This window comes from Branchiostoma lanceolatum, chromosome 3 (genome assembly GCF_035083965.1).
Source record: "Branchiostoma lanceolatum isolate klBraLanc5 chromosome 3, klBraLanc5.hap2, whole genome shotgun sequence".
Classification (NCBI taxonomy): Eukaryota; Metazoa; Chordata; class Leptocardii; order Amphioxiformes; family Branchiostomatidae; genus Branchiostoma; species Branchiostoma lanceolatum.
The window spans coordinates 29,311,387-29,327,569 of record NC_089724.1 but is presented as its reverse complement, the minus strand read 5'-3'; the positions used below and the strand labels follow the sequence as shown (position 1 = coordinate 29,327,569).

The 16,183-nt window shown below is 38.9% G+C and overlaps 1 protein-coding gene across 1 annotated transcript; it reads left to right on the top strand.

Moving 5' to 3' along the window:
* The first annotated feature begins 312 nt into the window (after positions 1-312).
* LOC136431328 (protein SSUH2 homolog) lies at positions 313-15,994 on the top strand. The gene is made up of 13 exons (XM_066422656.1): positions 313-532; positions 4,080-4,328; positions 5,556-5,723; positions 6,383-6,449; positions 7,242-7,371; positions 8,253-8,313; positions 8,944-9,068; positions 10,140-10,202; positions 11,047-11,156; positions 11,588-11,680; positions 12,068-12,170; positions 13,088-13,195; positions 14,099-15,994. The coding sequence occupies exons 1-13, from the start codon at positions 508-510 to the stop codon at positions 14,243-14,245; spliced, it is 1,449 nt and encodes a 482-aa protein (XP_066278753.1). The 5' UTR covers positions 313-507; the 3' UTR covers positions 14,246-15,994.
* Positions 15,995-16,183: the final 189 nt, after the last annotated feature.

The following is a 16,183-nucleotide window of genomic DNA, read 5'->3' as shown; positions in this document are numbered from 1 at the left end:
TGAAACGAAATAGAACGAAATGGAACGAACTAAAACAATATATGTAACATTATGAAATGAAATACCAGTAGATTGCGAAATACAAGGAACGCTGTGACATTCACAGTAGACCGGAACAGGAGGCATTCTAAATAAATTTCCTTGCACGCGGCGTGCCAATTTTCAGGGACGAATCTAGCCACATAAACTCGGCAAAAACGTTGCATTTGATATCATCAAATAGATATCGAAAAATAAAGCACATTATATTATTTGTTTACCACTCATTTCGTTCTATTTCGTTCATTTCTTTCCATTTCCTACTTTCTGGGGACCGCTTGAAAGCGGATCGTGTTTCGAGGGAGTGGCTGTGCATGCAGTGTCGCTGACAGCGCGGCACAAAAGGTTCACAAAGGTTGCTAGGACCAAGCGGCCACAACAACATGACAGTTGAGTACACCTAGACACGGAAAGCTACAGCCTTTTTTCTTAAGACCTGTGTGGTACATACACACCTGTGGCGCAGCCATGAGCTACCCACCACCTCAAGCAGGTAGGAACTTTGGCTGCGATTCTTAAGAGTTAAACGTATAACAGTTGTACGTTTTTTTTCGTAAGGGTTTGATGATTATCTTAGGGTTAAAGGTTAGATTTGAGTGGGTGGGTGAGCTAGAAAATGAGGAAATAAACTTTAAAAAACGTACAAATACAGTCATAAGACTTGAGGTTGGCGTTACACCTACATTGGGCTCTAGTAGTCAGAAACAATTTGCCAAGATCCCTTTGTTGTTGTTGGGTGAAGAATAGAGTCTGTTTAATGAACAACTTCATGCTTGCATTATCAAGAGGCATGCATTGCTGAACAAATACAAGGAGCTTACTAGATCCATGGAAAACTGATAACAACACAAACACAATTCAGGAAAATATATTTGTTATATGATATTAAAGAAAATATAGTGCCATATGGGTAAATTATAGAGCTTATGTTCAGGTCCAGTCAGTCCCTAAATATAGAACATTGTCATGGTATTCAGGCATGTTTGACCTAAATACTCACCCTCATTATCTTCATGAATTATTCAATTTTACCAGCCAAATTACCACACCAAATAATGTATAGTGTGCCTGTAATGACCAAAAAATTGGCATGAACATACAGGACTCACCCTACACTTATCAATACTAATACTGTGATTCTTGAGTTGTTAACTGTAACTTAATTTTAGCTGATTTAACAGCCCGCGAATGATGACGATAGTCAGCAGCTAAAATTTCATCATCGCTAATATTCTATCACTAATATTTGAGATAGTAATGTTTGTTCCCACCGTTAAAATTAAGTGCCGTGACCTACTCCATTTTCCCCCAACCCCTATTAAAGTTATTTACAATTATAGTTTTAAATGTACATCTCAGTGCCTCAGACAGATCTCCAATACAAAACTGAAGGTTTGATAACTTCCCTTTGAAAGACAATCCCATACCTAAAATCACTCATTAAAGATGATGATTCTTAGGCCTTAGACTTGTAACTCTAAGAACCTGTTGAACAGGTCATCTGTACCAAGGTCACTATCATTATGCACCTGTAGATTATACTCTGCCACCTGTTGCATGTAGTGCATTATTAGAGGCACCTGTTGGTGGGGTGTCAATCCCACTGTAGTGTTAACAGTTTAATATAGTGCCATAAAACTGAAGGGAGGGGGCCAGTTTATTCAGTGCGCTCAGACCCTTGTAGTGCCAAGTGGCACATAGGAGGGTCTGCATGGGGGGTCCCTACAATGCTATATGCTGAATTTAGAGGAACCCCCAGATGAACTATTATGCTTAAATCAAGGAAGGCAATTATGCAAAGTTTGGTCGCCTCGCTATGAATTACGTGACTTTAATACTGAAGACAGATTTCCCTACGAGTTACGGGAAATAGAATTAGGCTGCCTAAGCCTTACTGAAAAGAGCATGTGGACCAACAATAGGGCAGCAACTTTCCTTACTGTTTCAGTTTAGTAGAGTATATCTACAGGGAGGTGTTGCTAGCCCAGTAACTAATGCTCTAGACACCCCATTGAACACAGGACCCCCATTTTATGTTCCTTTCAAAGGACGGGTGTAAGTCCGAACCAAGATGTCCTGACCCAGCATTGAACCAGGGTCTCCCAGTTAGCGACTAATGAGAACCAGTAGCTCAACTGTAACTGGACATACATAATTGATGACAGTATAGGAATGAAATTGTCAGTAACGTAACAGTTATTCGGCTTTACTGGCACTATGATATTACTGACAAGTTGACTGAAGGCTACTCAGGCTAGTTGCAGAGATCCACACTGGTAAACTTAGGCCAACTTGTTGGCTTTTGCCATGTTTCAAGGCACACTCATATCCTGCTATGGGAATTTTGTGAAATACTGTAAGTCCTGCTATTATGTTACTGAATGGACTGGCCCATTTTGGGTGGGGGTTGTCACTCCAGATACAAGTCCAATCTATTTAGCATTTTCAAATGTAGGAGTCCAACTGGTGTAACCAATACAAGAAAGAAGCTTTTAAACTACCAAGACTAAATTTATGATATGAGAGATCTTAACTTCTGTTGGTGTGGTTTGAAATGAGGATATATTGATTGAGTTTACTCTGTAATTTGAGATCATGTCAACAATGACCCAATGTGACCCAAGGGCTGAACAAACACTGCTGAAATGGGGTCAAACCACTACAGTGTATAATCTCTATTGATCTGTACAGCCAGCTGCCTGAGGTTCTGCATGCCTATTTTGAGGCATAGTGAACTCTTTTAATTCACTGTTAATCATATAGCTGACCAACTTTAAATCCAGGGCTCGAAATACTGGGTGCATGTGCACCTGTGTGTACCCAAAATTGGAGCTGTTCACCTAATTTTTTTGGACTGTGGGTACCAGTGCACCCAGCTATTTTGTATGCTATAGGGTTAAGGGACTATAATACACTACTATACAGAATATACTGATATGTTCAGAAAAAGCAATACTTAATTTGATGTATTACTTGTTTAAAGTTTTAAAGTTAGCTATAGAATTACAGATTGAAGTTCTTAAGACATGTAAGAGTGTTAAACTTTGTAATTGTGTTTCACTGACATAATTTTTCAACTTTTATTTTATTTGGTGCACCCCAACATTCTTTCTGTGCACCTAATGTTTTTGGTTGGGTGCACAGGTGCATCTATTTCCAAAAATGAAATACGAGCCCTGTTAACTCAATGTAAGTGTAATGTTAGTGAATTATTTGTGAAGCGTAATCGGTCGCTTGAAATTCTGTGATTAAATATTAGTTGTCTAATTGTGAAGCATTAAGGAAAAATATTTCTTATTGCGAAGTCGAATGCAAGATTCCCCAGAAACTCACAACAGAGCCACCTGTTGAGTGTGAGTGTCACAGACTTAGAGATGTAGAGATTTTGCCAGACATGTACACAAATGAACACAAAGGAACATTCAATAAACTCATTCATGAAACCTTTCGCAAGAATATTTCCTGACCGTCAGGCATGAAATTTAATTAAAATATGGTCTAATAGCTTGTTAACTGCAACCTACAAGTGCAAGCAGAACTGGGCATTTTCTCTCAAGCTGAATTACATTCAGAAAGTTGCTAAGCATGGTCTGATCTCATAATGCTTCTTTTCTCCCCTGTAGATTAATGAATTAATGATGTCAGTCATATCACAGTTACTATGATAGTAAAACTGGCTGGTCAGAGTACTTTGGGGCTAGAGAATACTGACACTACTAGTACTGTTGATGAAGACATTATGTACAGTTGTACTTTTTAAATTTTGAAGTTTTTGTGCAGTTTATTTCTATGGTCCTTGCGGTGATCTCTTACCATAACATTATGACTGAGCAAAGATAAATGAATTCAGAATATTATACTGTATTGATACTGTAGATAATGTTATTTCAGCAGTACTGTAACAGTTGTACAGTTGTACATTCATATACTGCTGGATTCTTTTAAATTACTGCAGTAGTACTAGCATATTTGAAATAATCAAGGTATATGACTAAATTGTGTGTCTTCCAGTTGGCTTATCCTTTCCCTCTGTTATGTAGGTTATCCTCCCAACCAGCAAGGTGGCTACCCCCCTCCACAACAGGGGGGTGGTTACCCTCCTCCACAGGGAGGGGGCTACCCCCCTCCACAACAGGGGGGTGGCTATTCCCCACCGCAACAAGGGGGCGGCTATCCCCCTCCACAGCAAGGGGGTGGTTACCCCCCTCCGCAACAAGGGAGTGGTTACCCCCCTACACAACAGCAAGGCAACTTTGCCCCAAACCAGCCGGGAGCAGTACAGCATCAGCGTGAGTCAATTAATGACTTAATTGACATCATAATTTTTACCAATATTTCATAATCAACCGCCTTTGTAACCTCCATTAACATTAATCTGCCGGGTTACACAAATCTGCCGCTTTTGAAAACAGTGGATTTGAGAGATATCTATTGCAGCGCTCCCCAAGTATGCACAGTTTAGATATACAGGAGTACATTATACTGGGAGACATTGGATTGGAGATATGTTTGGACATATCTTTTCAGGGTGGCAGAATTATGTACCCTGGTAGAATTATGTTTGATTTTTTAATAAGCAGATGTTAGATCAAAATAGATGTTTAGAGGAGTGCTGTATAAAAGGTCAGAGGAAAGGGAAAGATGATTTGTTCTTCAACAAAATCAAACATACTGTGTACACTACAGGACAGGTGGTTTGAGCCAAGTGCCATGATTGGTGCCTTGATTGGTCAAGTGTGTTGATTGGTCAAGTGCCTTGATTGGTCAAGTGCCCTGCTTGTCCCATTAAGTTCCTCATACTACTTCTTGCATTGCCTTGTATCAATTTTTGGAAGAAAATATTGAGATTTAAAAAAAAAACTGATTGTTTTTTTTTCAATCAATCACGCATAGACTTTTGTCAACCTGACTCTGAGACCTTTTCAAAGGATCCAGCTGATGTGGTGGTTAATGAATAGTCCCATGTTTTTATGAGTGGGTTTTGTACCCTCGTTTATTATGTTTACCTAAATTAAAGAAGGAAAACATATTCATTTGTTTTTGCTCTGTTTCTTCTTCCTCTTCTCCTTCTTCTTCCCTTCCTGATAAATAAGACCAGACGGGCCAAGCTTTCATCATGGATAATGGTAATTTAAAGTTAAGCAGACACCTGCTGTGTTAGATCACACATGTAGCAAGTGACAGGACAGAGCTGGAGGGGCTGGTCAGGATATATATGAATGGGTTTGAGTTAGAATAAACAGAGCTGTAGATTGTTAGGCTTAGACCAATGTCATGCAGCTTGCAAAATTTTCTACTCAGTAGCAGACACCCTGTGGTGTTCTATTACATTATGTAGTAAGTGGCAGGACAGAGCTGGATGTGCTGGTCACCATAATATTTTTGAGTAAGAATCTTAAAACAGAGCAGTAGTTTGTTAAGCTAGACCAAAGGTAAACATGTATTTGCTTGCAAATGTCACCTTTTTAGTTCACCTTTTTGTACACTTATCCCGGTTTTGTCCATCGTGTCCTCAGCTTGGCAGCCTAACTCGGGTGAGAGTGCCCAGCCCGGCTACACCGGTGACGACGTCCCTGACTCGGACCCCGAGGATAACGAGGACGCTGCTGACGACGCGGGCCCGGACCCCGACATCAGCAAAATTGGCGGCGTGCAGGGATACGAACAAGTGGGGCTGAACGACTGTAAGATTTCTTCCATTATCATGATTATGTTACATATTGGAGATACCAAACAATTCAATTGTGTTACACTGTAAGACTGTACGCACAAGTATAATCACCCTATAAGAAATTTAGGACTTAGGATTAAATTCAGGTCAAGTCATGACCTTACTATTTAGGGATACTTTGTAATCATGGAAGTATAGAGATTTTACAAAATGTAGATGCATCAGGAGTCAAAGGAATGGATGTGACTCGAAGCTCAATTGCTGTTTCATGTATGCTAATGCTACTTTCAAGATCCAAATTTTAAAAAAATGCATAGAAGATGACCAGCTTGCATTCTTAAGTTTCCATCCCTAGATGAAAAGCTTTTACCATTCTCTCAGCCTTTATCCAGGACAAAAATTCAAACTTCATGACATTCAATGCCTTGTTGTTTTCAAATCAAGATGCTTGTCCTTTTTAAAATTAGGATGAAGCTGAACCATTTGGCCCTCAAATTGGAAAAACAATATCTTAGAAAGTTGGGATGTTCAAAATCTCCTGAGAGGGCAATATTCCTGGACCCTGAGCCTAGGCACACAACAAACTGAGTTGGAGATCATAGCGCTTAGGGTTAAACCAATTATAAATGTTTTTACAATCAATATTAATAATTTCTTGTTGATGTCACCTAGGGGTGCCCCCACCTCCCCAGTATGTACCACCTGAGGACTACACCAAACCTCCTGAGCAATATTCTGAGTATGTATTACTCAACTTTTCTCTCTTTGCTTCACATAAACTGCTGTATTTAACTTCATTTAAGTTTGCGGTGATTTAATTTTTTGATAGGAAGAAAATGGAGTGTTCGAAGTGGTTTTAAGGTCGCAGGGAAGAGTTAACTACAAAACTTTGAACGCGCATTAAGTCACTGCAAACATTTGAACATTGACAGTATAACATACACTTACAGCGAAGACTTCTATTGGAAAATTAAGAGGCTGTGGTTCAAAAACATATTGAACAATTCTTTTTTTATCCTTAGGCCACACCATTTTAATTTCCGAATTTTAAAGAAAATGCTAGATTGGAAAATCAACAGGAAAACAGAATCTCAGAGGAATGTTAGTACTTTGGTGCACACAACTTCAGGCAGTGAACACCCCAGCCTTCAGTTTTCATGATTTTATTTTTTGCTAGAATTATAAAAAAACTGTTAACCAAGAAATTAGATTGGTGTATTGTAAATTGTATTGAATTGTATTAACTATGTATTACAATAGTGTAATGATTTTACTGCATGTTATGTATAGAAGTTGTATGTTCGTCTATATTTGTGAGTCAGCCGTTACCAGCAAGAGCTGCCTAGGCTGACCCAGTGTAATGACATGTCCTCATTGTCAATATTTAATACAAATACAAATACAAATTATATGATAACTGGCATCATAAGCTTACCATCATTGCCATGTATTATAAATAACAGGCATCATAATCATACCCCAAACTATAACATACCCAAATCTATAACATGTACATTAAACTGATTTCCAGGGGAGCTGGCCTATCAGAACAGGAAGCGAGAGACGCCATGATCCAGTTTGTGGCCGAACACTGCTGTTACGGAAAGAAACCTGCCCAGGAACATGTCATCAAGGCGATCAAACCCTCAACTGCCTTCCATGTAGGTTCTTCTTAGGCCACACCAATTCAATTTCTTGGTTAACGGATTTTTGTAAAAAAAAAAAATTGAGAAAAAAAAATCATGAAAGCAGAAGTTCTCATGATTTTTTTTTCTAAAATTTTTTATTTTTTTGAAAGTAAAAATCTGTTAACCAAGAAATTGAATTGGTGTGGCCTTATACAGTAAAATGCATTTATGTTTGCGTGGTTTTTGTTTTGGGGTAAGGTGAAAATGGCAGTATTGGACATAAATGATCGCGGTGGTTTTAAGTTCGCGGTGAAACGTCACTGCAAAAACCGCGTACATAAAATCACCGCAAACATTTCTGCATTTACAGTACTATACTTTACTGCTTAGACCCTTATTTTCAGAACCGTACATTAGGATTAGATTGAAAAGGATCATACTCTACATGCTCTTGATGGAATGCTCCTGAACACTTCTATTTTATAAGTTTTAACCTTTAGTACACTGAGGGAGCCATTTGAAGCCCCATATCTCTATTGGTTACAGGGTTCAGGGCAGCAGGGAGAAGGTTAAAAAGTACCACTGCTAATTGTAGCCAGGGTGTAACAGGCCAGTATACACCCCTGGACAGAACATGGGTTATATTCTGTGCAGAGGTATAATCAGTCCTGTTACACAGGGCAAAAATGCTGCCCTCAGTTTGCAAGCAATTTAATGGATTGCTTCAATTGTTTGCTAGAATGGTGACCTTAAATTAGCTCTTATTATAAACATTTTTGAACTCATTTTAGAGATGAAATTGCTAATCTTAGGATATTTCATTACATACATGTAAAGCTTCTGTGTTTGCTGAGGGTGTTGAAAAGTGATGCTATATGTTGATAACTGGTTCCCATGTCTATTGGTATATTTAGTACACTATGGAAACTTTCCTTGAGAGCAGATCTACCAAGTGGGTGCATACACCATACCGAGGTTTGTCCATTCATGATTTGAGATTTACCACCATGTAGTATGAATAATTATGATTCAGCATCTGCATATTGTGTGCCATGTAGCAAAAAGGGATTTTGAATGCTGGTAGAAAATAATAGAAACTTTAAGACCTGAGCGAAGATCATAACAATAAGCAGAAAAATAATGACAAATATTCAAGTGGATACATGCTGGCTATACAGATGCAGATACAAGAAACAGATACACATTCCTGTTCCTTGTTTAAAAAGTTTCCTTATAATCTTTCACAATTCCTGAGTTTTGATATTGTAAATCTTTTATCTGTCATTGCAATCACATAACTGTGTAACCGCAAACATTTAGTCCATTGTGTCTTATGTTGTTTCAACTATTAACCCACAGGTGCTGCAATATTGGTTTTCACCTACTTTTCTGTTTACTTCTGCAATTGTTATTTCAAAGCTATACGCATAGTTACAACACTGTATTTAGTAAGAATTTACAGAACTTTGTGGTTCCCCTACTTTTCTGTTTATTTCTGCAATTGTTGTCTCATAACTTGTACACATATCTACAACTGTTACAACACTGAACCTAGTATGATTATACAGATCTTTGTGCTTACAACAACATATTACTGTTTTTCAGGCCAAGTCATTGATGGCCCACAGAATGGCTACCCACCCGGTCCATGGGATATCGTCTGCACTTGTTCTGACCTGTTCCAGGACCAAGTTGAGCGCATTGAGGTGCCGCACACAGCTAAAGTACAGGTAAGGTGGTTATTTCTGGTTGTTTCTTAGCTGTATAGGTCTTGTTAATGGCAGTTTTGATGGATAGTGTTTCATTGCCTTAGCTGTTTAGGTCTGGTTTAATGGCAGTTTTAATAAATAGTGTTTCAGTACCTTAGCTGTATAGGTCTGGTTTAATGGCAGTTTTAATGGATAGTGTTTTAAATTAGTACCTTAGCTGTATAGGTCTGGTTTAATGGATTTTAATGAACAGTTTTTCAGTACCTTAGCTGTATAGGTCTGGTTTGATGACAGTTTTAATGGATAGTGTTTCAGTACCTAAGCTGTACAGGCCTGTTTAAAGGCAGTTTTAATGGATAGTGTTTCAGTACCTAAGCTGAATAGGTCTGGTTTGATGGCAGTTTTGATTGATAGTGTTTCAGTGCCTTAGCTGGTTAGGTCTGGTTTAATGGCAGTTTTAATGAATAGTGTTTCAGTGCCTTAGCTGCATAGGTCTGGTTTGATGGCAGTTTTAATGGATAGTGTTTCAGTACCTTAGCTGGATAGGTCTGGTTTGATGGCAGTTTTGATTGATAGTGTTTCAGTGCCTTAGCTGGTTAGGTCTGGTTTAATGGCAGTTTTAATGAATAGTGTTTCAGTGCCTTAGCTGTTTAGGTCTGGTTTGATGGCAGTTTTAATGGATAGTGTTTCAGTACCTTTAGCTATATAGGTCTGGTTTAATGGCATTTTTAATGGATTATGTTTCAGTACCTTAGCTATATGGCAGTTTTAATGGATATTGTTTCAGTGCCTTAGCTATATAGGTCTGGTTTAATGGCATTTTTAATGGATTATGTTTCAGTGCCTTAGCTATATGGCAGTTTTAATTGATAGTATTTCAGTGCCTTATAATAGCTACATATGTCTGGTTTAATGGCAGTTTTAATGAATATGATTGTTTTGATGAATAGTATTTCAGTACCATAGTTTTAGAGGCTACACTTAGATATTGGATTATTTCGTTCAAAATTAAGCTTTTACATGTTTTATGTACATGTCATGGTTACTTCCATCCTCGAGTGAAGCATTTTGTTTTTCTTTCCAATTTACCAGCAATGCCACTCTTGTTACGGGCGTGGGTTCAAGCGCTGTCCTCGATGCCATGGCAGGGGAAGGGTGAGTAATTCCTTCAGCTGTATCTGTGTGATTAATTCATCCATGACATGGAACCAACATGCATGTGTATATGTAGCAGTGCAATTCTCAGAAAAGTACCCAGGCAAAGCATGCTCTTGAGTCTGCGGAGAATAGACAGTCTTGATCTTCTTGATCTTGATTGGGTACTGGGCAACACCCCTCTTGTTGGGGTAAAGCGCCCAGGGGGGAGTGCGCTGCGCTGTTATTTCCTCTCAGGTGCAAGAGCACAGCCTCCTTGAACTTGGGAGGATCGGCTATGTCCGTGACGTCCCGAGGTAGTGAGTTCCAGTCTCTCACAGTTTTAGGGTAAAATGAGTATCTATAACAGTCTTGGTGGAATGGTAGAGTCTTAAATGAATTTTGATTTGAGTGTCGCAATTTGCACGGGGCAGGCATCAAATGAGTTTTGACCAGTAGGGCTATCTTGCGCTGCCTTGCTTTCTGCAGTGCTCTACGTCTATTTGCTGTCTTTCTTTTCTATAAATATTTATCGATGATTACACCAGAGCGCAGCATGGTGTCAGAAGTGGGATTCAACCCCACACCCCTTACATCTCACATCCTCATCGGGAACACGGGGAAAACACCATGTTGTATTTTTTTCTAATGTCATACTCAGTCAAGAAAACACAAATTTCAATGTGAATTTATGTCCTCAAAAAACATCAATTTCAACATCCAAATCCAGAGTTTGGATTTTTGACAGCAGAGTACTCAATGCATGAAAATTGTACTCGAATAATTCTATGAAAGCCCGTGAGATACCATTATCATCGAACATTATCAAGGCCCAGGTATGACATGATACATAATATCTCTTCAGGTTCGCTGTTCATCGTGCCATGGGAGGGGGCACAAGAGGAGGTACGACCACCAGACCAAGCAACATCACAATGAGACTTGTCACTGGTGCCACGGGTCAGGCAGGAGAAGGTAAAATGTCCTCCATGCAATCTAAACTTCTGTAGATTTCAATTCATTTTAAGTTTGCGGCACCTCGATTTCGAGGCATGATGAGAAATGTAGAGTTTGCATATCTTTGTCTTTGTGCTCCAGACAATACACTGTCATATCATTGCAACACAATGGAAATAACATTAGTGTGAAGTCAGTTCACCATGGAAAAATACCATAACAACAGCCAACTTAAAGATAGTGTGAATATTTAAAGGTTTACGGTAGGTTGTCAAATGTAACTATGTAAATTTGTAAATTTTTAATATGGTAGGATGATTTTTACAGATTTGGAGTGGCAATTTCTTACTACGCAAGCAATTTTATTTCATATTCTTGTAATCACTACATTGTACATTACATTTTTGTTGATTTTCATTTAAATTCTATCATCGTTTTGAATATTCCAGGTGCGTGAGGTGTGGTGGAGATGGCAGGGTGACATGTAATGTCTGCGACGGTTGTCGTGATCTAAAGTGGTACATTCAACTGACCGTGAAGTTGTAAGCATAGTCTTTTGTTTGTTTGTAAACTGCCTTAGGTACAAGATGCGTATAAGACTGATAGGATTGATCAAGTCAGATCATCCAGGACTTATAGCCTTATTGATACTGGTGTTACATGTATATGCTTTTCAACATGATCGATACATTTGATTATCCTCAAACATTCAAGAGAAGGCCGATTGAGGTAATCAATGTCAAGTGCCTTTCCCAAGGGCACAACATTGGGACCAGGAGCAAATGTCTAATGTCAGCAATGTTTCCACTTAAAGTAAATTTGCTTGATTGACTGATTGATCACTTTGCTTATTGATTAAATTGTTGATTCAATCTACTTTGTTTTCTAAACTTTCCCTCTAAAGCAATACTTGTTTTCAATCTCCGCAGTGAGGACATGGTGTCTGATCATGTGACAGAAAGGACTGACATGCCCGACGAGCTCATTAAGGATGCAGGAGGAATGGTCATCTTCCAACAGACACTGATCAGGGTAAGACGCAAGTTTCATACTGTTAACTCTAATTCCTTCTCCCCAAATCCCTGCTATCTAGCCCCATAGGGTAATGATCCGCACACAGGTATTTATAGGGTGATAATGCCTGGTCTATAAATGCCAAATAAGCCACCGTGTGAGCGAAGCAAATGAGGCTGGTGCCTGAGCCTGGTGTGGTGGATATAGCCTCTCAGAGCCTAGTGTTGTGGATATAGATGACTGGCATTATGTAAACATATTAACGGTCATTAACATCATTATCATATAGCCAATGCAAACTAACACTGGCATTTGCCAAAAATAGTTACATCCGTTGTCTTTCGCCAGTGACTGTCTGAAACGGATGCTGTCTGAAACGTCTGACTGTTTCAACATTTTATCCAGTTGCTTCTGTAACTATTTTTGGCATATCTTACTACCTGGATGTCTAACCTTCATCAAAGTGACACTGACATTGTTAAAAAAGTTGACATCTCATCATCCCACAAGTGTGCATCATTTTCCGCCCAGTCGTCTTCTTCATTAACCCATTCCGTTGACATTAGCACACAACTAAAGTCCTCCATTTAATCGTGTTGTTGCATTTGGGATCAAATTAAATGAGGTGTTAGCATGAAAGTTCATCAGTGTTGGTAGAATTCATTATGAACAAATTTAAACTAAACTTTTCGTCCAACACAACACAACACAACACCACAACACCAAAGGAAATTGGGACTTACCCCAAATTTTCGGTTGACTCCATCAACCCTGTTCACGGAATGACCCGCCTACTACAACGTGACGTCAGCGACATGTGATCGCAGTAGCGGGTCATACGTGCCAGATAACTTGTGTCGTCCCCCGTCTCTGTTCAAGGGGGTGTTGTTGTGTACAGTAATGATTTATGGGACCTGTGCTGTTACTGTTTGTAGGTGTGGCCGATCACTCATTTCACTGATCCGGACGTGAATGCTAACTCCCAGAGCCTGGTGCAGTACCACACATCTACCTACGAAAGGGCTGGGAGGATCTTACAGCAGGTATTAGTCAGATATGTAACTGTTGATAATTGTTCAATTAAATGTTTCATTGCTACTTAGATGTATAACATCAAACATCACATTAATTAGTTGAAAACAAAACAACTTTAAATTTAGTTTTTACACAGTAACATCTGTTGGTAACTGATTCACCAGGGATTTCAAACATGACGTAATAATTGTAAGGATGTGTAGTTAAACAAAATTCAAAATTCAAATCTCGAAACAGTTTTTTTTAAATTCTCAAATGCAAGGTTTTCCAATTGTCATACAATTTCTCATATTTGAGAAAGGCTAAACTACCTATTAAGTATTTGTATTAAAAAAAAGTGATTCCACTAGTTTAGTTTGGTCAGGTACATGTACAGGTAAACTTGGTGTTCAAATCCGTACCTGTACCTAAACCAATTAACTGGTACTTATCATCTTGGGAAGTTCAGCGTCACCTGTGCTCATTGAAATCTTAAAGAATCGCAAATAGTGTGAAATGGTCTAAGACTTTTTTTTACTCACTGGTCACCACGTAACAAGACCCGAAGGTCACTTCAATGAGTGAAGGCCACTCCAAGGTGACGGTTTCACATACATAACTGTAACAGCATCTCTTCACCCAAGGTCAGAAACATGTCTAGCTCAACTACTGACATCAAGAGTGAGCACTAACTGATCCAATAGGAGAAGCAGGGGTTACGAAGGCTGCTCGGGAAATTCACTAAACAAATCTTAGACCGGAATAATTTCTTCCGCTCAACACCAAGACGAACCCCAACTTTCTTAAATCTAATCACCTGGTGACGATTCCATAGTTGTTAGTGCTGAGCTTTGCACATAATGTTTATAACAGTGTTTGCTTGTCAAACATCTTTTAACATTTTACTTGACGAACACTGTTTTTTTTTCAAGCGCCACACCCTGAGGAACGTCCCCGTGTTCGAGATAGACTACAAATGGGAGGAGGTCAACACTCGGTACTGGGTGTACGGGAACGAGCACCGCGTGCACGCGCCCGACTACCCGCACCAGTGCTGCTGGGGCTGCGTCATCCTGTGAGATGGAGCGTCCGACGCATGAACGGGACCACAACTTTTGTTCCCAGTTCATTAATCCGGCAATTATGGCGTTAACTGTCAATGACTGTCAATTGGCATCCTCCTTTATCAGCGCTGAAACCCGCTCGGGAAATGTTCGGCAAACCCTCCCGGTCTCAGCCCTGATCTTTTGAACGGAGATTTTGGCTTCTGGGGATGTCACTGACAGTTGCTCGTAACTAATTAATGAGCTAGCTTTATTTGGCACAAACAGCCCTTAGTTGCTCATGAATAATTAAATAGCGATGTAAAACGTAAGCTGATTGGCTGGTAGCTTACCAGCGTCCTTTACGGCTTTGCCCAAAATGAGCTTTAGTAAACCCTCTGATTGGCTGAAAGCTGTTTGGTGGTGACGACGCCAGAACAGAGTTCAGGGGCTCAGAAGAGCAGGGCCGCTATGGGAGGTAACGAACATATCGGGTCTGCTGGGAGGATGTCAATTGGGTGCTTTTTTAGATCACTTCTCTGAACGATCAAAGCATTTTTAGCTGTCAACCTGTGATCATGATATATCCATTTGTACTTCAAACGTTGACAGTTGCTCCATTTGAAGCAATATCGTTTGAGGGTCCAAATGGACAAATCACAGCTTGGCAGTTAAAAATGCTTTGACTGGTCAGAGAAGTCAATTACCAATAAAATCAGCAAATTGACAGTAATTGAGCCGAGGCTAAGAGTAAATGACATGATTGCCAGATTTTCATTACTGTCCTGACTCCTGACAGTAAAAGAAGAGTAAAAAGAAGTACTTAGCAGTGATACTTCAGTATGACAGTAAAAGCTTATTTTCTGAAAATTTACTGAACTTATACTGATAGTAATCGATCAGTACTTAACAGCAAATTTTCAGTACTGATGGTTTGCCAAGGGTATCACAGTGTAAATTTGCTGTAAATCTTAATTCGGAAATCCAATTTGTGCCAAGTTTTGTGCCGCTTCTCAAAAAAAGAGCTTGGCCAGTTCTTTTTCACAATTTCTATGTTATTTGAAAATAAAATGTAATCAAGTGTTGTGCAGTGAAGCTATGCGTTGTGTAGTACAAGATTAATTAAATAATCATACAATCACCTCGTTTTTGTCTACCCTTGAAGTTTGTCCCAGATCTTTTTAAAACCTTCTTTCTTCATGTAACGTTATAGTGTATGTTGTATTTAGACATATACATACTAAGAAACGTTACCTTAGATATGGATAGATACACATACCTTTAAAAAAAAGAGGCCTGCTCTTTTTGTACAGACTTTCTAATGTTTTTTCCCTGCAAATACATTGTATACATGTGTTGTATCGTGATGTAAATATTTCTTACTTGCTTCAAATGCATTATTTCTATATACTTACACAGACTTTAAAGTTTTATATTCCTGTATTTTACGCGTAGTGTGTGACATAGTTATTGTCCTACAGATCCACGTTCCTTTCTGGTTTCACATGAATAATCAAATTAAGTATCATATTTGAACAGATAACCTTATTCATAATTTTCAATCACACAAATTGTCCACAATTATTACATCAAGCAAATCCTCATTAGTTGTAAGGCAATGATAGACGTAACACAAATCTAACAAATCATATTCTAGCTTCTGAAAAAACATTGACGATTGTAACACATGCAACGTTAACGTTTTATACTGTATACATGTACATGAGACAATATAATTCTTCTATGAGGAAAATAAAGACATCTTTGCTATTTCTTCTACGAAAATGCGTTCAAGTTCTCTATTGTTTGGCAAGTTGTTTGACAATTTTTTTTATTTCCCATCTTATCCTTCATTCTATATACAATTCTATTCCCAGCAGTAGAATCATTCATGCTGGTATCCAGAGTAATGATCTCTCGCTCTATCCGGGAAGCTTGCAGTTCACACCTTTCCCGCCAGGGTGAGCTACTTTG